The 22,319-nt window shown below is 33.9% G+C and overlaps 1 protein-coding gene across 2 annotated transcripts; it reads right to left on the bottom strand.

Annotated features, from left to right (window-relative positions):
- Positions 1–6,977: 6,977 nt before the first annotated feature.
- prkab1a (protein kinase, AMP-activated, beta 1 non-catalytic subunit, a) lies at positions 6,978–16,796 on the bottom strand. 2 transcript variants are annotated; one of them, XM_087269304.1, is made up of 8 exons: positions 16,661–16,796; positions 12,761–12,913; positions 12,503–12,672; positions 9,500–9,593; positions 9,305–9,419; positions 9,061–9,194; positions 7,972–8,040; positions 6,978–7,879 (listed from the first exon to the last, which is right to left on the bottom strand). In XM_087269304.1, the coding sequence occupies exons 2-8, from the start codon at positions 12,905–12,907 to the stop codon at positions 7,802–7,804; spliced, it is 807 nt and encodes a 268-aa protein (XP_087125430.1). In that variant the 5' UTR covers positions 12,908–12,913; positions 16,661–16,796; the 3' UTR covers positions 6,978–7,801.
- Positions 16,797–22,319: the final 5,523 nt, after the last annotated feature.

The following is a 22,319-nucleotide window of genomic DNA, read 5'->3' as shown; positions in this document are numbered from 1 at the left end:
TGACAGGAAGACTGTTCGCACGCTGGAACCCACAATATTGTGCCTGAATCCTGTAATGTGAGGAACACACTGACATTGTTTTTAAGTAAAGATTGAAAGTCTCTAAAAACACAATTCATCATCTAATAATGCATTTATTATTCTTTTTTGTGTACCATGGGAACAAAATATTGATTGCTTAACAGCAAGAAAGGTTTTAAGAAGAAGAAGAATTCCTTACATTTTTATGGCGCTTTTCTGGATACTCAAAGTGCTTTACACATTTTTTTGGGGGGGGGGGGAATCTCCTCATCCACCACCAGTGTGCAGCATCCACTTGGATGACGCGACAGCAACCATGTTGCGCCACACTGCACACCACACACCAGCTGATTGGTAGAGAGGAGACAGGGTGATGAAGCCAAATATGATATGGGGATGGTTATGAGGCCATGATGGACAGATGCCAGTGAGCAAATTTGGCCAGCATGCTGTGGTTAAACCCCTATACTCTTTTTTGAAAGACATCCAGAGATTTTTAATGACCACAGAGAGCAGGAGCGGACTTAGTGATTTGGGGGCCCTAAGCAATTTCAGGTATGGGTCCCTATAGCATTGAAACTCAAAACACTCTCTTTCTCTATAGATATTTTTTTCTGTAGATTCATTTTATTTGTTTGTTTGTTTGTTTGTTTGTTTGTTTGTTTGTTTGTTTTATTTTGTAAATGAACTGCTTGTTAAAATATATGTATTTCAAGTGGAACCTTTATCTTCTTAATGTAAAATTAAATTAAATAAATTTCCATCATCAAAAAACCCCTTCATCGAAAGACACTATAAAAATCCACCCCATTCTTCCACTCATCAGCTGGTATTGAAATCGGATGGTTGTCCTTGCTCCTTCGTCTTCTCTTCTTCTTCCATGGATGTTCTTAATGCTACTGATCAAGGACCCTTTACTGATCAAGGGAAGTGATTAAGATGTTTACTTGAAGATACTGCATGTACCTGATGAACTGTGTGTCTGTATGCTCACCTGCCAATGTTCCCAAGAACGAACTGTATGTGAGATTGCTAACATCAGATGCACAAACTCACTTTTTACTGACTCCAATCCAGTGGCGTAGCGGACGGGCCCGCAGGGCATCACGATTTTCAATAATTGAAAATCCGGCAACCGCAATAATCAAACTCTTGGGAACAACTGTGGTCGGAACCAAAGTTCACAAGTCTGTGTTCTCTGAACACCTCTCAAGTGGTGGACTACTTCATTCTGATTGCTTGCCGCCAATGTTGCCAACTTAACGATTTTTTTCACTTGATTTAGCGACTTTTCAGACCCCCTAGCGACAAATCTAGCGACTTTTTTGTGTGTTATTGGAGATTTTTTTTTAGACTGTCATTTGTCCATAACTGTACCGTCCCTACTCTTCTCAACGAGCTGCGTGTGATGCCGCGGGCCCCTCCCCCGCCTCACAGAACTGACAGGTGGCCCAGTCAGTCCTCTACAGCAGCCTCTCCCACCTGCAGCCCGAGAGCAGATCACCCCTCTGCGTACCGACGACAAATGATTTAGCACAGGCAGTGTGAAGGTATTTCCCTTGTACAGTCTAACCGATCTGCTTCTCCTTTATTTTAACAATTTAATTGGACCGTTTATATATAAAGTGTAGTGCAATTATAAATACCCCTTTAGTAACCATAGGCTGTTAAACAAACAGAAACGGTAGAACGTGATGACGTCAGTAATATGCAAATTGACGTATGACGCATCCCCCCCCCCCACACTTCATCAGGGGGCCCCGTCAGCGATCCCTGCAGGGGGGCCCCTGCATTTTGTGCTACGCTACTGCTCGAATCTTTAAATTTTGTTAAAGAATGTATTTAATGCTAATAGCGACTTTCCTCGACCGATTCATTACAATTTAGAATAACCAACGTTAAGGTTATATATCCATAGAAAAAATTATATAGCCTAACGAAATCAGCAAAGAACTTGTCGTATTAAGGATTCGTTAAAAATGCATGCACACTACTATAATTTAATCTGTAGACCTGCAGTTCCGTCATCCCCGATGCTTAAAAACCTCCAATCATGTCACAACATGATAAAAACTGATTAATATATTAATAATTTCTCCAGTAATGGCAGCAGTAATGTGATAGCTGGGCTAAGTTACCAGCTGTGCTAACTGAACGCCCAGATGTTACACTTGAATAACAACTTTGAACGCACAATTTCTAACACACGACTCCATGTAACGTGATGAAGAAACACAAAATTTATTAAAAATGCAGTTAACGCCGTGATCTCATCACAAAAAGAGGGGAAAAGCCCTTACTTGATTCAAGGTCGACGCTCATCAGGTGAACTGGCATTGAACCGAATCTCATTGATGACATCATCGTCGTTAAAGTTGGTGCGTGGTATATGGACGCATCTGTTCTCCAAAGAAATGAATGGGAAGGATTGGCGTATATGCACGCAAAAACTGATTTTGGCGTATGCATTGCACGCAAAGGGAAGGTGGAAAGTCGTGTTATTTGTACACAAAGTTATGAGATCGGCTCGGTTTACCTTATGAGCTGTTGCAGAAGATTGCTTTGAATCCACTCTCCTGCTTCCTCACTTTGATTCAGTGACTTGTTTTGAATAAAACCGATAAGAGAAACTTCCTTGTCTACCAGCATGACACATAGGGCCCCAGGTTTTCAAAAGAAGTAATAACATTAAATCTTAATGGTTATAGATGGATTCACAACATGTGATAGTAAATTTATAAAAAAAAAAAAAAAAAACTATATGGTTTAATAGGCTTTTTGGCTTTGGTCGTGGCCCTCTACTTCTCTGGGGCCCTAAGTGGCTGCTTACCTCGCTTATTGGTTAAGTCTGCCCCTGACAGAGAGTCAGGACCTCGGTTTAACGTCTTATCTGAATGATGGCACTCACTAATATTATATAGTATAGAGTCCTCATCAATATACTGAGATATTAGGACTCACACAGACTGCAGGTTGAGCTTTCCCTGCTGGTCTCTCTAACCCACTTTCATTATCATTATTTTTCCTTTTTTAAATATTTCCCAAATGATGTTTAACAGAACAAGGATATTTTTACAGTACGTCTGATATTTTTTTCTTCTGGAGAAAGTCTTATTTGATTTATTTTGGCAAGAATAAAATCAGTTTTTAATTTTTTTTTAATTATAGTCTACAAAACAAACCATAATTATACAATGACTTGCCTAATTACCCCTGCCTAGTTAACCTAATTAATCTAGTTAGTTATCCTTTAAATGTCACTTTAAGCTGTTTAGAAGTGTCTTTAAAAATTTCTAGTAAAATATTATTTACTGTCATCATGGCAAAGATAAAATAAATCAGTTATTAGAATGAGTTATTAAAACTATTATGTTTAGAAAAGTATTGAGAAAATCTCTCCATTAAATAGAAATTGAGGAATAAAAGAAATGAGGGGCTGATAATCCAGGGGGGCTAATAATTCTGACTTCAACTGTATATAATCTAGAGTATATGCCTATATCATTCTTTTTTTTTACAATTATTAACAAAAAACACCCACTAAAATGTAATAGTGTAACAATAGTTTATATACCAAAAACAAAAAATTCTTAACATAAGAAAAGCCATTAGATTCAATATGAATTAACTCCCAGTCCAATATAATCATATATTCTTTAATTTAATAAGTATAAGACTGAATGGAGTATTATTATTGCTAAATGTTTGTATTATTTTGCTTCATATGTATACTTTATATATACATAATTTCTGCTTAATATGTATAATTTCATTAATTATTTTATTACATTTTGGGCCTCATCGTTTTACAATAGTTAATGTCTCAAATAACAATAATCAGTACATTAGTTACAGTTATAAAGCTGTGCTAATATTAATTTAAATTTTTTTTTACATTTTCAACTTTTAATTGAATAAGTTTGGTGTATTTAATTAATTTATTGATATTAAGATTAATAAATGCTATGAAAGTATTTTTCATTGTTAATTCACGTAATTCATCTAATGTAAGTAACTAATGTTAACATGAGGAACCTTATCATAAATTGTACATTTTGTATTATTCATTCATTCTTTTTTTGGCGTCCTTCCAGTTGCAACCCAACACTCGTAAACACCCATACACTATTGCGCACACACTCACATACTATGGCCAATTCAGTTTATTCAATTCACCTGTACCGCATGTCTTTGGACAAGGGGGAAACTAGAGCACCCTGAAAAAACCCGCAAACACAGGGAGAACATGCATTTTGTATTAGTATTTATTTATTTATTTTTCCTTGCATACGAGATGCTTGTCTCTTATGTTTATATTTACTGACAAAATGTTCACATATGTTTTGTCTAACAAAAATAAATAAATCACAGATTAAACAATTAATTCCAATTAACAATGCAACGTTCACATAGTTTAAAGTTTTGCTTCATGATTATTGATCCCAAAACTTCTTTTTAAAACTGTAATTGTCATTTCTGACCTACACCTACATTGCAGACAGACTTGTCTTCACTGCACAACTTGCGTCACGAGTGACCTAAAAATGAGCAGTTTATGTCCATCATCCATACTAATATCCTAGAACCCATTATCACTGTAATTTACTTAAGCCTTTATATGACTGATCAATTGAACAGGTAATCACTGAGTAATGACAGAGATGTTTCACGTTTTCTTTAAACTAATAACGTGATAAGTAGAGTAAGACACGTTGGTACTTGCTGCAGGTGACCTGAAGACACGTTAGTTGTGTGTGTGGTCCAATGTTTATGAAAAAAATAAAAATAAAAATAATAAAATAAATTTGATGTGATTTGAGAAGGAAATTGTTGAAATGTGATCATTAACCAGCAGGATTAACAGTTTAATACTTTAATGTCTAGTTGAGCCTGAGAGATATGAGAATAATCCTCAACATTATTATGAAGAAAGGCCCAATTGGATAAGAAGGGATAGTTTACCCCCCAAAACATTAACGACTTCATTTTTTACTCTCCCTCATGTGGTTATAAATCTTTATGACTTACTTCTGCTTAAAACAAAAAAAGCTGATATCCTAAAAATACAACAAACAACTTTAAATAAATACTATGGAAGTCAACGGTGTCCATGCATTTTTCAAAATATCTTCTTTTGTTTTCAACAGAAGAAAGAGCTCAAATATGCTTTGAAAAAGTGAAGGGTGAAAAAATGATTTTCGATGATGTTTTCCTTTTGGATGAACTATATAAAAGAAACACCATTTCAAAATAGGCTCATTATACAACTCGCATATCAAACAGTTGAGTTTTACACATTTTTAATCCGTTCAGACAATGTTCTGGCACAGGAAAATTATTTTCTAGGCCGATACGTCTATAGGAACTATACTCTCATTCCAGCTAATAATCTGCTGCAGCCATGGTACAGCAACAAAGGTCCTTGATTATTACTCCAGAAAGTGAGTATACAGTATTTCCTATCCATATCAGCCTAGAAAATGGTAACTTTTCATTTTCCACTGGTCTATACATGTAACTCACAGGAAAGCAAAGCATTAAATAGGAAAATTATCAAAACTCTTTGGTCATTTTTGTGCAATATGCTAATAGTCTAATCTGGCTCATGGTCTATGCTAAGCTACGCTAAAAGTTCCACCATCAAACATGAATATCAATGGATAAAAAAATGCTAAAACAACTATTTAACTCTAGAGGACTTGTAATATGAACAAAGACGTAGAGTCTCCAGTTAAGTATTATTAAGACAGTTAAGTCAGTTAATAGATTTCAGCACATATATAAATATGGCATCTGCAAACAAATTATGCTTTACAAAATCTATGCATTGATGAATTTCAAATATCTAGTCTCAAACTAGATATTTACTGAATTTACTTCAGTAAATTGCCAAATATTTTCAAGTAATTTGATTCTCTTACCCTGTGGTCATCCATGTAAGTGTTTTTTTATTTTTCAGTGGAATATTAGAAATTTTTTTTAGCTGAAACTGTGGCCCTAGTACAGTCGCAATAATGCAATCTGTCACTACTGGAACAATGAGTGTAAAACTAAAACATACTAAATTCTAAAGCAAACTAAATACTTATGGCTCCTGATGATATCCTGGTGATAAATTGAGGTCTTATATATTTTATTAAGTAAAACCGTTTAACTAAAAGATTTTACTACATCTCCATTTAGATTTATATACAGTATGGGCATCATCAAATCCACATGACCTCAGCTGACAAATAAGGCCTTATGTCCAAATACTTCTACCTGCATAATACAGTGCTCAGCTTTATTGAGTACAGCCCTTTTTGAAAATGAATATTTTTATCCATTTCTCAGTGAATATGGCAATGTATTTTAGTGCATTTAAACAAAACAGATTTATTAAACAGATATATTTATTAAAATAATATTTTAGTCACCAAACATATTTAGAAATTAAAAGATAATACAATTTAATTCAAGCTAAATATTGCAACAATAAAAACAACCTACAAAATTTCAACTACGTTCTTTATTTTATTTATTTTTTTTTTTTTGCTTCACTTGATTTTCCCTCTTTTTTTTTAATTTGTATTTAATATTTTCTTATAACATAAATTTGCGTGTACTAGTTTTTTGGACCGTTATGATAAGTTATTTTATTAGACAAGCTTCAAATTTTGCTTCAGTACTAACTATTCTAATGTATATGCACAAATAAAATATCATATAGCTTCCAATTAAATATGAATTTAAAAGAGAGATTTGTGAGGGGTGTACTTATTTATGCTGAGCACTGTATGTGTTTTAAGTTTTAAAAACTAAATGTAATATAGTACCTACTATTTAGTATGTTATACTCTGTAACGTGCACACTAGGAAATTAAGCTTTCGTTTCTAATATTAAAGCTTGAAACCAAGCATGAAAGGCATTTATGGTTTAAAAAGCATGAGATCTTCATCTTAAAAAATAATACACATTTATAATTGGGTGAATAATTTATTCAAAGTGACATTTCATATCAGAGCGCGTGACAGATTAAAAGTCAACATGTTTGCAATATGTATTTGGTTCGTATTGAATAATAATGCAAAACACCCAAATATTAAATTAAAAAATTATACTATTTTTAAGTTACTGAAAAAAAAACAGAATTAGTTTCTCAAATGAACAAGCTTTCTTAAACTCTACATTTTTTACTATGTTTGGCCCCCAAATATATCTGCTGATAACAAAATTGTTTTCTGTTAAATAACAAGGACAAATGTAATGTAATACTTAATAAAATAATATATTAATATCTATCTACACAAGCTTAAAATTCAACACAAAATAAAACAAAAATAATTACTATGATCTATTTTCTATTTTTTTTACATTTAAAAACCACCTCCGCTGTTTCAGATTCACTAAATTTGCCCCAATCCCACTGAGCAATGTGTATCAAAAAATGTTCGAGAAACTAAAACTAAATAAAAACAGATATGTCCTGTTCTTCTACAGCAGGGGTCACCGAGGGTCGTCCGGTGCCCTCCAGGGTTTAGCTCCAACTTGCCTCAACAAACCTGCCTGGTTGTTTCAAGTAAGACCTTGATTAGCTTGTTCAGGTGTGTTTGATTAGAGTTGAAGCTAAAATCTGCAGGACACCGGCCCTCCAGGAACAAGTTTGGTGATCCCTGCTCTACACTATTTCTATCATTCGGCTCTGATTTTTATTTCTCTAAAGTGCATCTCTGTACAACCCTATTTACATTCATACCTACTATATTAACAGAGTCAAACTAGACAGAAGTGCTGTGTTTCTCAGATTGGCTTGTAAAGCAGGGTTGTGACATATTTCTTCTTATAGCGATGGGTGGCGCTGAGAACCATGACGCCATCCTGTCAGAGAGCCAGAGATACAGGAAGTCATCAGAACAGGTTTTGGATCAACATGACTTCATCTGAGAGAGCTCTATAAGATGCTTCCTTACCTTAATGGACAGAGCGTACAGGTGATTGAGCATGACGTGATTAGGCTCTGGGAGCAAAGCTGGATCACACTGGTGGAAAACAAGAACGGCTGTCAATTAGCCTGAAATTAATTTGACTGACAAGTTTTTTTTTTACCTTAAATTAAAGTTATGGAAATGAACTGCTTAAGTTGTGTTCTTAATGTAGGAAGAAATTAAAGTTACTTAATCTACTACTTTCATTTTTATTATAAAATGGGTCTAAAAAAATTTTGACATGGTCTGTGACTTTTTCACTTAATGTAAAGAAAGCAAAACACGAGCAAGAAAACCTATTTAAAAAGTGACTGAAACCAATGGCACTTGTCTGTGCTTTATGTACAAAATGTAATACAATTTTGACCCAGATAAACGTAGAATATATTTTAGAGCAATGTTCATAATATTTTGGATCCTTAAGGTTTAGATAGAGATACACTGAAATAAAAATTCTGGAATGAAACTGAACATTCTGAATGCACTTGGCTGAATCCAAAATCAAAAAATGCTTTGGAGTATTTACTGACTATTTTGTATATAAAGTAATTTTGTGAGACTCATTTTTACTCGAAAACTTTAATTATACTGGATTTGTAAAGCACATTCCAATAAAATAAACACATTTTGTTGACATTAAATATGGAGCTGCAGAACATACATTTCATAGCGCAGTGCTTTCCGCATCAGGTGTAAAAGCCAGCAGGAGGAAGAGTTTATCTCTTTAAGATGAAAAATAGCATGATTTTCAGCCAATCTTTTTCAGCAGACGAAAATCCACTGCTTAGTTATAGACAGAGCTCTTGAATGCATCTGACTACAGTATTCATCAACATGATTATTAATTAGTTTACAAAAAAAATAGTAATTTATTCCATTCACAAATACTTAAAGTTAAACCAATGACATCCAACATTTTGCTGTAAATTTAATTTTAATGATTGAATCCTACAGTTCCATCTGTATTTTCTATACTGAAGGTAACAGACCAAATAAAATCAAAATTATTAGAGAATTATAATAATAATGGTCACACTGACAACACTAATGCACAGGGTTTTTGTAGATACTTACAGAGATGCCTGTGTCCTTATTAAGGATGACCTGAAGGAGGTGAGGTGGCAGAATGGGTGGAGATTTGAACTTCTCCTCCTGTTTGGGTGTGTAAGCGTCCTGATGGTATGGGCCTGGAGGCGAGCTGGACAGATCTGAAATCAGTCAAGACAACTCATGATGGATCATGTTCAAAACCATTCCTGGATATCGATATGTTATAAAGCAGATTTAAAGCAAAATTGAGTGGATATTAGGCTCATACCTGACATGTCAGAGCATTTCTGTGAATCCACCATGAGTGCATCAAACACTTCAAAGTCTGTCTTCTTCACCTGGATGATGTTGTTGACCGTGCCCAGCTGGTTGGTCACTACAGGCTGAGGAAAAGTAATGTTCAATGTTATGATGGTTTACTAAAAGTATTGTTGGTAATGATGATGATTGAGGTCTCTGTCACCTCTGTTGGGTCGTGTGTCCACAGTCCATCCACGTAGAACTTATACTGGTGCTCACCCTCAGGTAAATCCACAATCGCCACAAAATTATTTTGACTAATAAAGAAAACAGAAGAAAAAACGTGAGTCTAAGAAACTGGATTTGAGGTGTATCTTATGGCATGTATTGTACACACTGCACCTGTGCGTTGCTTAATTTTGTACAAACTAAAACTATAACAAAAAATATTGTCTTGTTTTCAGAAATAAGTAAAAAAAATAAGTGAGTTTTTTCCTAAAACAAGCAAAATAATCTCCCAATGGGGTAAGCAAAATTATCTAGTTCTTGCTTTGAAATTAGATTATTTTGCTTTGCCCATTGTTTTGAGGAAATTTTTTTATAAAGTTTTGCTTGTCTAGAAAATGCTTCTTGATTTAAGAATAGAGATGTAATGATTCAGCGTGAGCCGTTCACAAATCGATTCAAATATGTGACGATTCACATCCGTAGAAATTTTAAAGGAATCGCAATACATGTTTTGAACAGAGAGGGCGCTGTGTTTGGAGGCACAATCTCGCTTTACCTGCACATGAGTGGCGAGCAAAAGGTGGGGCGGCAGAGTAAAATGACGGTGGTGAAGTGGGCCTGACAAAATACAAACCTTGTGCAAATACTGCAAAAAGACATTTACTTACACTAACAGAACAAAGAATATGATGCACGGAAACCATCACCACAGTGAAAAACTACTGTCACAGATATCTATATGCAAAAAACTATTAATAAGCCAAACTAAACAGACTGTAGGATTTGCAGCTTACGCTTGCTCCGACGAGTGCTACAGAGATCACATAGTGCATCAGTGTTTTCATAGTGAAAGTGTGAAGGTGTTTTTCAGACTGAAAGAGTTGTTCTGTTACAGAAGCAGGTATTAGATTATTTTCCCCTTTCCTTTTCAAATTAGTTTATGCATATTTTAATAATTTGCTTATTTGTATTAAATATTTAAAGATGTGCAAGATTATCTCTTAAGTGTATCACACTGATACTTATACTAATTTATTATGAGTTAGATTAGTTATTCACCTTTATAATCATGGTCAACTGCTGTCTCTATCCTATTATATAATTAGTCATTTTATGATCAGCTTTTTATGCCAGTGGCCTGTCTCCTGGATCAGAGGGGGATCTATTGACCACCTCTGTACACACTGCTCTTTGGTTTAGGAAAGGCTTTCCTCTCCACACCAGCCATCTCAGTCCCAGATGAAAGAATCTTCTTATCAGCATTGTTAATGTGACCAGTATTGTAAAAAAAGACCTCACCTTGTGTCAAAAAACATAGATTCTTTTTAACATTCTTTTTAAAAATGTAAAACCCCAGCACAATTTTACTTTATTTATATTAATGAGTCTTTTTTATTTTGTATTATTCATTTTTGGAAAGGAGAATTTATTTATGTTAAAAATAGCAATTTAGTTATGGCAGGAAATGTATTATTTTGCAAAAAATATGCAGAATTTAAGAAAAGAATGAAAGGGCTCTTTACCTTAAATTCTTTCAAACAGTTTTGTTTAAAAATCGTGACTAAATCGTGAATCATGAGATTAGTATTGTGAATCACATCATATCGTGAGTCAGCTGAATTGTTACATCCCTATTTAAGAATCTTGAGATATCTGGACTAGAAACAAGACAAAGAATGAAAACCATTTTTGCAGTGTACTGGATAAAATGCGTTGATTGATGTTGCCAGATCTTATTAGAAAAAAATTAAACAGTAAAAATAACAAAGCTTTAAGTGCTTTTTCTTAGAAATAGGCCAACACAAACTATCACAACCATAAACATACCAATAAAATATGATTACAGTTATGCATTTACATAAAACACAAGTTTGTTTTGTTTGCAAACTACTCATGATTTTTCTTGTCAATTTAAAATAAAATGTCTGTAGAGGATAAAATGACAATTGGTCAAAATAACAAAACAAAAAAAAATACACCAAAATACATTGCCTATTTGTTTCATTTCAGGTAGTAATATTAGTGTATTGACTTCCTTTAGGCAGCATTTAAAATTTTTTTATCATAATTTTTCATTCATTTATTTTCTTGTCGGCTTAGTCCCTTTATTAATCCGGGGTCGCCACAGCGGAACCCAACTTATCCAACAAGTTTTTACGAAGCGGATGCCCTTCCAGACGCAACCCATCTCTGGGAAACATCCACACACAGGTTCGAACCAGCGACCCAGCGACCTTCTTGCTGTGAGGCGACAGCACTACCTACTTGCCACTGCCTCGCCCTATCATAATTTTATTTTACCTAAATATTTACATAATTATTATATACATTTTTACTTTATTTATAGTACATTGTGAAGTGTAGAGCGTTTCATACACATCTACAGTTGAAATCAGAATTATTAGCCCCCCTGAATTATTTGTTTTAATAACTCATTTCTAATACCTGATTTATTTTATCTGTGCCATTATGACAGTACATAATATTTGACTAGATATTTTTCAAGATGCTTCTATACAGCTTAAAGTGACATTTAAAGGCTTAACTAGGTTAATTAGTTTAACTAAGAAGGTTAGGGAAATTAGGCAAGTTATTGTATAATGATGGTTTGTTCTGTAGACTATCGGGGGAAAAAATAACTTAAAGGGGCTAAATAAAACTGAAATAAAACAAATAAGACTTTCTACAGAAGAAAAAAATATTATCAGACACTGTGGAAATTTCCTTGATCAGTTTATCATTATTTGCCAAAGATAAAAAAAAATTAAAATCAAAGGATTTTATCAAAATAATTCTGACTTCAACTGTACATCAAGTTGTGAGTGGACACAACTAAGATCTGTGGAAATTTATGACATAAACACTAAGGAATTAAACACTAACTATAAAATTGTCATAAATTTAAATAGACAATTATGAAAAAATCAGATTTTTCATTTAACATTAATATTTTCTTCATTTCAATTAGCAGAATTATAAACCATTAACATTCATGTACCTTCTAATCAGAGGAATCTTATTGGTCCAATTATTGAAAGACCCAGAAATATACACTTCCTTTCCAGCTCCTGTCCAGCGAAACACAGTGGGTCGATCTAAAGTGTCAGTCTTTTCGCTGCTCCCCAGGTCGGGTCTCCATTCAATGAATTCCTCCTTTTCCAACGGTGCCTAATAGAAACAAAACACATGATCACCACATCAAAACCACAATTAAATCTCTTCACAAGCAAACCAATAAATCACATCCATCAGACACCTTCAAGTCCTCCCCATGAAAAATATCAGCATCTTCGGGACTGTCCATTAGGATTTTTGGACGATCTCCTTCTTTAGTTCCTCGACTGTCCCTTCGGTTGGCCTTTTCCTGGCCCATGCCTGCCCTTTCACTGCTTGTGTTCCCCATAGTGATCTAAACAAGAGGTCACACAGGGTGAGCGGCCCACTGGATGGGCTTCAAATGATCTGTAACCAAAAATCAGACATCACAATAGTGTAAAAGACATGACTGTCTTCATTTATTCTTTCTTCACGGTTCTAGACTCTTCACGGTTGCCTGGTATAGATGATTCTGATTGTTTAGTCACAATAATGTGTTATTCCAAGACAACATCTGCTGAAAGTAATGACAAAAGCTCATCTTGACCACACTGTAAAACCCAATAAGTTAGGGTAACTCAAACCATTTGAGGAAATCGTTTGCAACAAACCATTTAAGTTCAAAAACTAATCCTAATGAGTACTGTGAACTTAATCCATTTGAGTACATGCAGCAATTTTAGCACAGTAAAATCCAATAAATGAAGAGAACTCAAACCAACTGAGCACTTTAAAACTCAACTTTAAAAGTAAGTTAAGTAAGCTCAAACCGTTTGAGGAAACCAATTGCTACAATTATTTGAGTTCAAAAACTAATCTATATACTGTAAACTTACTCCATTTAAGTTGAAGTAGAGTTAGTCAAGTGATTAAGTAAGTGTTAATTGAGCATTAATGATGTCTGCTGCTAGCAAGTAAAATTACTGAAGAGAAACACAAAACTACAGCTGACTTCAGTCACAACCACTCAACCTCTCAACAGTTCAATCTCTCAACATTTTAGCAGAAAATCATAAAAAAAACTCCACAAACAATGTTTTTTACGGTTTTACAGTGCATGAGTGAATAAGTTCACATCCATATGTATAGGCTTGTCTGTCACATCGATGTTTTGGCTGTTTGGCACCATCATTTGAATGAATAAAACATACTTTTTTAAAAACAGATTTGTTTGTAAGCTTTTCGTTCAAAATTTAATCAACTATTACATTGTAATAACACAACAATGTGTCTGAATTTGACCTTTTGTGTCAAGTATAGTCTGGCTTTATTCTGTGATTAAAAGCATGCTATTGTATTACCAACAGGTGTTGAGTCTCTGCAGTTGTGAAAGCTGATTATAGTTTTGAACTATGGATGCCAGTTATTAATTGACAAATAATTATTTGTTGGTAAGCCTTTTAATTGACACACCTTAAAGACGGAGTACAATGGTTTTTAATAAAGAGTTAGAAAAGCTTTCTGATAACATTCAAGATATTCATGTCTTCAAAACTGAAATGGACAAAGCTACGCACTAGCTCTGGGGACTTCAAGCATAACTTAATGTCATAAAGTAATGGACACGCATCGCAGAGCTAGTGCAAGAATAGAATCTGCGTTTAAAAAATATGTCTGTTTATTTTACAAATGACCACTTGTTTCACTAGACCTGACCCTTATTCATGCACTTGTTTGAAGCCCTTCTAAGCTGCACTGAAAATACAATTTGGACTTTCAACTATTCATCTGTTTGCTAACATGGATGCACACACCGTCTATTAGTCATTGCATTTAATCATTAAAGAGTTCTATTAAATGATCAATTATGTATTGTTTTTCTTAATCCAACCAGCCTTACAATTAACAGGCAACAGTGCTTGAGTTTTGATCGACAATAACAATGTGAAGTAATCACATCTAGCATTACTAAGGTTAACGAATAATCAGTTAATGGACCTAAACGGCAATCGATCATAGTATTTTGTAGTAATGGGCATCCTATATTTTTAAACTCACACTGCTTTCAACACTACTTATTTTGCAGTTTATGCATTTTAAATGATTATATTAGCTAAAATTAACATTGTAACATTGTTTACTCATCTTTGTACTTTTTTTCATCTTTAGAACATGAAACAAGACTTCCAAACCTGAGATTTCTCTGCTCATGTAAAAAGTTTTGAGTTTCTAATTGGTGAAAAAACAATTTAAGAGTAATCGATGTGGTTTAATCCTGATTTTATCTTGTGAAGCATTGTGTATGTTTAAAGAAAGAAAAAAGAGAAAAGTAAAAAGTAAACTGGTATATATAAACAGAAAACATATATATATATATATATATATATATATATATATATATATATATATATATATATATATATATATATATATATACATATATATATATATATATATATATATGTATATATATCCTGTAAAAATAAACATGTATATATCAATCAACCAAAATAAATGCAGAAAAATGTAAGAGAAGCAAAAGGCTAAAAACTATTGCATGCTACAAAGAGATTAATTCCACCCTTTTAAAGATTATAAAGGAGAGATTTTGCTCTGGATTAGAACAACTTCATGGACCAACATGTGTAGTCTGCTTAGGTCAGGGGTGCCCAAACTTTTTCATATGAAGGGCCAAAAACCAAATATCATTGAGAGCCATGGGCCGAGGGTAAATATACAAAACTATATTACATTAAAGTTGTCATAAGTAATTTCATAATTTATTGAATATTATTTCTAAATAAATAGAAAAAAATAATTTATATTGTATTAACTAATGCAGCAAAACTTTTTAGAAGCCAACTTTGCAATAAAATCATAAACAATCACATTTATAACACAGTGGAGTTTAATGCTAAACACACACTAGTCAAGCAGAATCTGCCTTTGACTTAATTTCCTCACAAATGTTTCTGCATTGGCGGTTAACAGTGTGCACATTTAAACAAAATCTTATTTACACCATTTCATTGAAACATTTCATTTCAGTTCGCCTTTAAACAATAAAACAAACAAAGAGTTATCTTAAATTTTAATTGACAATCTAAAAAGGATTCCCATCATTCTCCCTCTCTTCTCAGATGGCATGGCTTACCATAAAATGGCATATTATTAAGGGTTACCATAGGCCAACTTTGTCCCACGGCCTAGTTTGGGCATTTCTAGTTTAGGTTTTAACCTCCCATTTCTCCAAACATTTTTATTACTACATATGTATATGTATTCTACTATTCAACCTGAATGGTAAATATAATAACTGGCCATCCCATAAGGAAAACAAATGGGTTTATTATAGTAATAGTTCATTGATCCTACTAGAAAACCCATGCTTAATTTCTGATTACTTTGGCTTTAAACATTTTTATAGTTGTAAAACTATTGATAACTGTGAGGTTCAGGGTACTATACTATTTCAATATATTTTCTCATTCAATCATCTGACATTCATCTGTTATTTGTGAAAATAATTGTCCATACTATCATTTCTCTTGCAAACACTGATATTTCTTCCAAAATATGTTAATCTACTTCATAAAGCATTTTGAAAGCGTTGACACTCCATTAATTTAACTGCGTATTTCATTGCTGAAGCTAAGACCTAACCTCGAGGCACAGTTTCTATTGCTCTATATTTCAGTGTGCTTTTAGAAAACACTACAAAGTCACAGGATCTCAAAGGAAGTCTGGCAAAAAAAGATAAAGAAAAGCCTATTTAGCTTCAAACGTCTGAGATCTGTCGTCCTGATATTACATGCAAACCATGTTTTTTTTTCTTCTTTTTTTTTTGTGGCAGTAAGCCTTCATGAATCATGTCAATGTTTATTGTGATGTTCAATATCCGCGACCACTTCGACGATGCAACTATGCAAACACTGTAAATGTGGTTCTGACTGAAACTAATACAGCCATTTGCTATTGAGCGCCAGGGTGCAACGACACACTGTAATAGAATAAGCCATCTCGAGCATTCTTACAGTTATCGACTACAAGATATTCACAAATATTTAATTCATTTTATAATGTCGTTTCAGTCGTGCAGTTTTGATGCGACAAGACTTACAGGCCCTTTTGCGCAGTACCGTACGAACTGGCGACCGCTAGTTGTCCTCGATCACAGTTATTTCGTCATTTTTTTTCTCATTCTCGTTGCTTATCGTCACAAACTCAACATCCTCGCATCCACTCCGCCCACCACTGACTACAGCTGCAATGCGCATGCGTATCATCAACTGCACCCACCAGAGGGAGACAAACCTATGGGTTTCTTTCCACGTGTTTGTTCTTTGTTTGTTTATATTTAACTACAGTAAATACACGCTAGAGGGAGGCACATAAAAAGGAATTTCCTTTGTTCGAGATGTTTTCTAGTCTTTCAGATGCCATGGACCCCTTGAATCATCATCATGAAACGCACATTCTAAAATGAAAGTGTATTTATATAGTTTATTGTGTAGAGAACAAAATCTTTGTATTTAAACTTGCACTGTATAATTTTATATTTATTTATGTATTTATTTGTTTGTTTGTTGCTTATTGTTTATATGTTAGTTTTTAATCAATATAATATTAGTATTGCTTATTATCATCATAATCATTATTTTCTCCCCAGAATAGATTGTTTTTATTGATTGATTCATGTTTATTAATTTTATAATAGGCCTACTTATAAGTTATGTACATGAGGATATGTATTTGAGAATTGTTTTATTGGATAATGAACATGTATATATTATAAATTATAAACATAACGTTTTAGTCTTGTTTTATCAATCAATTTAATTATTTAATCATTTTTAGAACATATATATGGAGGATGAAACCTGCAAAAACAATAAATAAAAAAATACTCAAATAAATAAATCCACAAATCCTTAATTAATAAATAAATAAATACACAAATAAATAAATATAAATATACAAAAAAAACGTGCATAAATAATTACATAAACAAATAACAGTGCGAGCAGATTAATAATTACATAAACTACAAGGATGTTGGGGGAATAGTATTTATTTATGCTGCAATTAGTGTTTTATATATATTTGCATATTTATTTATTAATTGTTTTATTTATGCAAGAATTTGTGGATTTATCTAATTATTTATTTATTTATTTATTCATTTATTTATTCATTGTTTAAGCAATAAATAAATAAATACACAAATATATTAATGAATAAGTAAATAAATTATATTAATAAATAAGTTTGCTCTAGGTGCTCCAGTTTCCCCCAAAGTCCAAAGACATGCAGTACAGGTGCATTGGGAAAGGCTTAATTGTCCGTAGAGTATGTATGTGAATGAGAGTGTAAGGATGTTTACCAGAGATGGATTGCAGCTGGAAGGGCATCATATGCTGGATTAAACATATGCTGGATTAGTTGGCGGTTCATTCCACTGTGGCGACCGCAGATTAATTAAGGGACTAAGCTGAAAAGAAAATGAATGAAAGAATGAATTCTCGTTGTAAACAAACCAAAGAAGACTTTTAGCTAAATAAACTACAAACTTGAAGTATACATGGGCAATGTGCATTTACCGCCAGGGGATGGAGATGTTTAGCTTTCATTGCACCATCACTGTTCCAAAAAAAAAATGATAATGATCTCTGAATAAAAAAAAAATGTAAATAATTTTGCTGTCAATTGACTTGAGATCCCAAAAGATCTCATCGTTTTATGTATAACAATCTCGAAAGTAGAGCATGCGTGTAGTTTACATATAATAGTTTTCGCTTTTAGAGCTTTTCCTCAGTCACAGTGTGTCATCAAATTCATTGTGTGTGTCATGCGAAGTCGAATTACTCCCCCACTGGTTTTCCCTCTGTCACACACACTCACACACACTAATCTTTCTCTCGTTTCTCACCCTCCCACTTAAACATTCAGCGATAAAAATTCTGTTCCTAGTGCATTAAAAAATAACATGTAAAAAAAACAAAGAATGTTGCCTACTGTATAGCTTAACATCTTTCACTTTTACACTTCAGAGGTTGCATTATAATCTGACAAGGTATTTTAGGTTTTCAATATTTAAAAATCTGAATTTTCAATCATGATCCTCTTCAAGTTCATCCTATTATACGGCACTAAGTTCATCCTATCTTCATAGATGCACTAGAGACAGTAGAGAAAGATTACAGGAAAGAGTGCTGGATGTGTGTGATCAAACCATCACAGATACATGTTTAACACTTCGAAAATTTGCACGTTTGAGCTCCACTGCATAATAATTCCATGCAGATAATTCCCAGAAGTACAGCCAATGTTATTTTAATACTTAACCTTTTACTAAAACGAAAATTGGCTGCTGTTTTACTCGCCCTCAGGCCACCGAAGGTGATTATTTTCATTAGAGGAACAAGAACCGTTTTAGCTCAAACTGTGGTCCTTGGTGATTCATCGAAAGTAAGGAAAAGGGATAGTTCAACCTTAAATTAAAAATTGCCCTTCTGAAAAAAAAAAAAAAAAAACAGTTTAAACCAGCCTAGACTGGTGGGCTGGTTTTAGCTGGTTGACCAGCCTGGTTTAAGAGGGGTTTTGAACATTTCCAGGCTGGTTTCCAGTCATTTCCAGTCTGATCTAAGCTGTTTAGGCTGGGAGATGATCAAGCCAAGCCAGGGTGGTAGCCCAGCCAAAACCAGCTATGTCCAGCTAAACCAGGTTGGTCATTTTCCAGCCTGACCAGCTAAGACCAGGATGGAAATGGCTAAAACCCGCCTGGAAATGGCCAAAACCCCTCTGAAATCAGGCTGGTCGACAAGCTGAAACAAGCCAAGCATCTTTAAGCTAGTTTAAGCTGTTTTTTCAGCAGGGTGTTATCTTCTTAAGAAAAGCAATTTATCAAATTCATTTTAAGACTGTTGGAAACCTGTAATAACTGACATCCAGGAAAAGCAAATACTAAGGAGGCCAATGGTTACTGATTTTTGAATTACTGATTTTTTTATTCTTCTAAATTTCTTCATTTGTGTTTAACAAAAAAAAAAAAAAAAAAAACAAGACTAGTATGAGTAAATGATGACAGATTTTTAATTTTTGGATGCACTATCGCTTTAATGGCTAATGGCACAGGTAAAATTTCAACAAAAAAACTTAGCCCTATACATTTCTGGAGATCGGAAATTATGTAGTCAGAAGTACGTATGGCAGCATTTCGGCTTTAAAATGAATGCTACTGGTGGTATGGCCCCTTCCTTTGTGCGCTTACCATCTAACCGCTTACCTCTGTATGGATGACTTTCCCGCTGGTCAGTTAGTCAGTCAGTCGACAGGGGCCTCTGGTGGATTTACGTGAGAACAGCAGATCTGAATGGCACTAGCAAGAGAAATTTGAGATCTCAAAAAGCAAAAGTGGCCTCTGGCGGATTCGTGAAAACAAAAACTAGAATGTATTTGGCACTCTCCAGAAATATATTGGAGTATATAATCAGATAAGCCTGGGTTGGAAAGTTTTTACAAAATGCACATAAAATCCTATTAATTAATCAAACGGCATTAGTTCATGTGGGATTTTGCAAGTGACTGTCATGTTTACCAAGGTTGCTCATTAAAGGTTATAATATGTTTTGTTGTGTTTTTTGGTTGTTTGTATGTTTGTTTGTTTCAGACCAATTGTTTCACATTATATCTCAATGTATCATAAACATGTAATATTTTGGCTGTATATTTCTTGACTTTTAAAACTCCTATAGATGTTGACTTACAGTTTATAATAACCACAGTTTTAGCTGAGAATCATTTAATTCTCTACTGAAAAACAGTCACCTACATCTCGGATTGCTCGAGGGTCAGCAAATGAAGAGCACATTTTCATTTTTGGTGAACTAATAGCCAAAAAAAAGACTGTGTTATTTTTATAGACATCCACTACAGGAGAGTAGACTGTTTGCATTATTGATGGTGATAATCTATCTTACAATTCTGTTTACACCATTGCATCTCTAATGGTAAAACTGTTATGAAAGAGGTGTCGGATGATTCTGCATAAGGAAGGAAATTATTGACAGAACCCTGCGGCACTGAATTCAAGATCAGCATGTGAAGGTGGAGAGCTTTTTTTTCCGGTTACTGCATCATATACGCTAAAGGGGGTCAGGAGAGTGCATTACAGCTGAAAACGCTGAAAGAATTGGTTGAATATTTCATGAAATGTGCTTTTAAAAATAGAGACAAAGATGTGAGGCCAGACCACTAAGACTCCATCAGCAGTCTCTCTGCTCTGTCGGATTAGTGTATGTGAAACTAAATGTAGTCCTAAAAGATAAACTAGTCCTACAAACAACTTTATTTAAAGAGCATCTATGATGAAAATCATCTTTTGTAAGCTGTTTGGACAGAACTGTGTGAAGGTATAGTGTGTCCACAGTCATATTGGAGTGATAGAAACACAAAAAGTCTTTATTTTAAAATTTACTGACGTTTAAATAGGATCCAAATCCCTTCCATTTTGAGGTCCATCGCCACATGATGTAGAAGTGTGGTTTTCCCCGCCCACTGAATTGATTGACATGTAACATGACTCCATAATAACATGTATATGTCCACAGAACTTTTCTTTTTTTTTTTTTTTTTGCAACATAAGCTGGGAATAAAACATGTTAAAAAACCTTTATGATCAGCTGCACCTCAATAATTCATTGTATAAGTTTAAAATGTGTGTACTGCAAACAGCATTTGTGTGTGACTCTTAGTTTCATAAAGGCTTGAAAAAACTTCACCACAAATACATCAAATAAACTTACTTGGTATTTTTGATTAGTGACCTTATTTCAGCTTCATCCGTGTCTGTCTCTATTACTGACGGCTGTTTACATGTCGGAGCGGTGGGTGGGGAGAAGCAGCTCATTTAGATTTAAAGCCACAGGTTTCAAAAACAACTACACTGAACTCAGACATCAAAATGAGCAGTTTTTGGAGGCTAAAATAAATTAACCGATGGTTATTTTGAGCTGAAACCTTTGATACATATTCCGGAGACACCAAAGACTTATCTTACATCTTGTAAAAAAAAAAAAAAAAAAGTCAAATATGTGCCCTTTAAAATTAAAACGAAAATGTTCAATTCAGAAGCAATTCAGAATAGAATGACAAATAAAAAGGTGAAAGTGCTGAACTAGTTTAATGTATTTAATATTTTGTATAAACTGCTTTCTTGATAATGACAATTCAAGAATCCTCTTGTATAAATGAATTGAGACACATGTGTGATTAATAGAGTCTTAAATCTTGATGATTCTGGTGATCTCATCTATCAACTTTTTTCTTTATTGCTTATTTTCTATTGGATTTAGGTCAAGTGGTTTTCTGGGCCATTCTAGCAGCTTTATCTTCTATATTTTAAGAGTTTTCTTGGCTTTGTTTGGGATCATTATCTTGCTGAAATGTACACCCTGGTTTCATCTTCATCACTTCTGTAATTCAGGTTTTGGGAATGAAGCAGCATTGCATGTTAATTGTACCCTCAGTTTCAAGATCTTAGCTGACAGGAGTGGCTCTTCTGCTGCTGTAGCTCATCTGTTTCAAGGTTTAATGTATTATGCGTTCAGAGAGGCTTTTCTGACCTTGATTGTACAAAGAGATTGCTTAATGTTGCCTTTTAAACAACTTGAACCAGAAGCATTGACATTGTCTACTGGCGTTAACAAAGAATTGTCACCCACAGAACATCAAACTATTTTCACTTTTTGAGCCATTCTCTGTAGATATGGTCAACATAA

The sequence above is a fragment of the Danio rerio genome, chromosome 10 (genome assembly GCF_052040795.2).
Source record: "Danio rerio strain M-AB ecotype USA chromosome 10, GRCz13ab, whole genome shotgun sequence".
Classification (NCBI taxonomy): Eukaryota; Metazoa; Chordata; class Actinopteri; order Cypriniformes; family Danionidae; genus Danio; species Danio rerio.
The sequence above is the reverse complement of the archived record's forward strand: the minus strand, read 5'-3'. Positions and strand labels throughout refer to the sequence as shown.

Bases quoted from the DNA above. Each gene is read 5' to 3' on its own strand.
- prkab1a (XM_087269304.1), bottom strand. From the start codon at position 12,907: ATGGGGAACACAAGCAGTGAAAGGGCAGGCATGGGCCAGGAAAAGGCC. The intron at 9,420-9,499 runs GTGACAGAGACC...ACTTTTCCTCAG, and splicing joins GGACACACGACCCAACAGAG to CCTGTAGTGACCAACCAGCT. The intron at 8,041-9,060 runs GTAAGTATCTAC...GTTTTCCACCAG, and splicing joins ATAAGGACACAGGCATCTCT to TGTGATCCAGCTTTGCTCCC.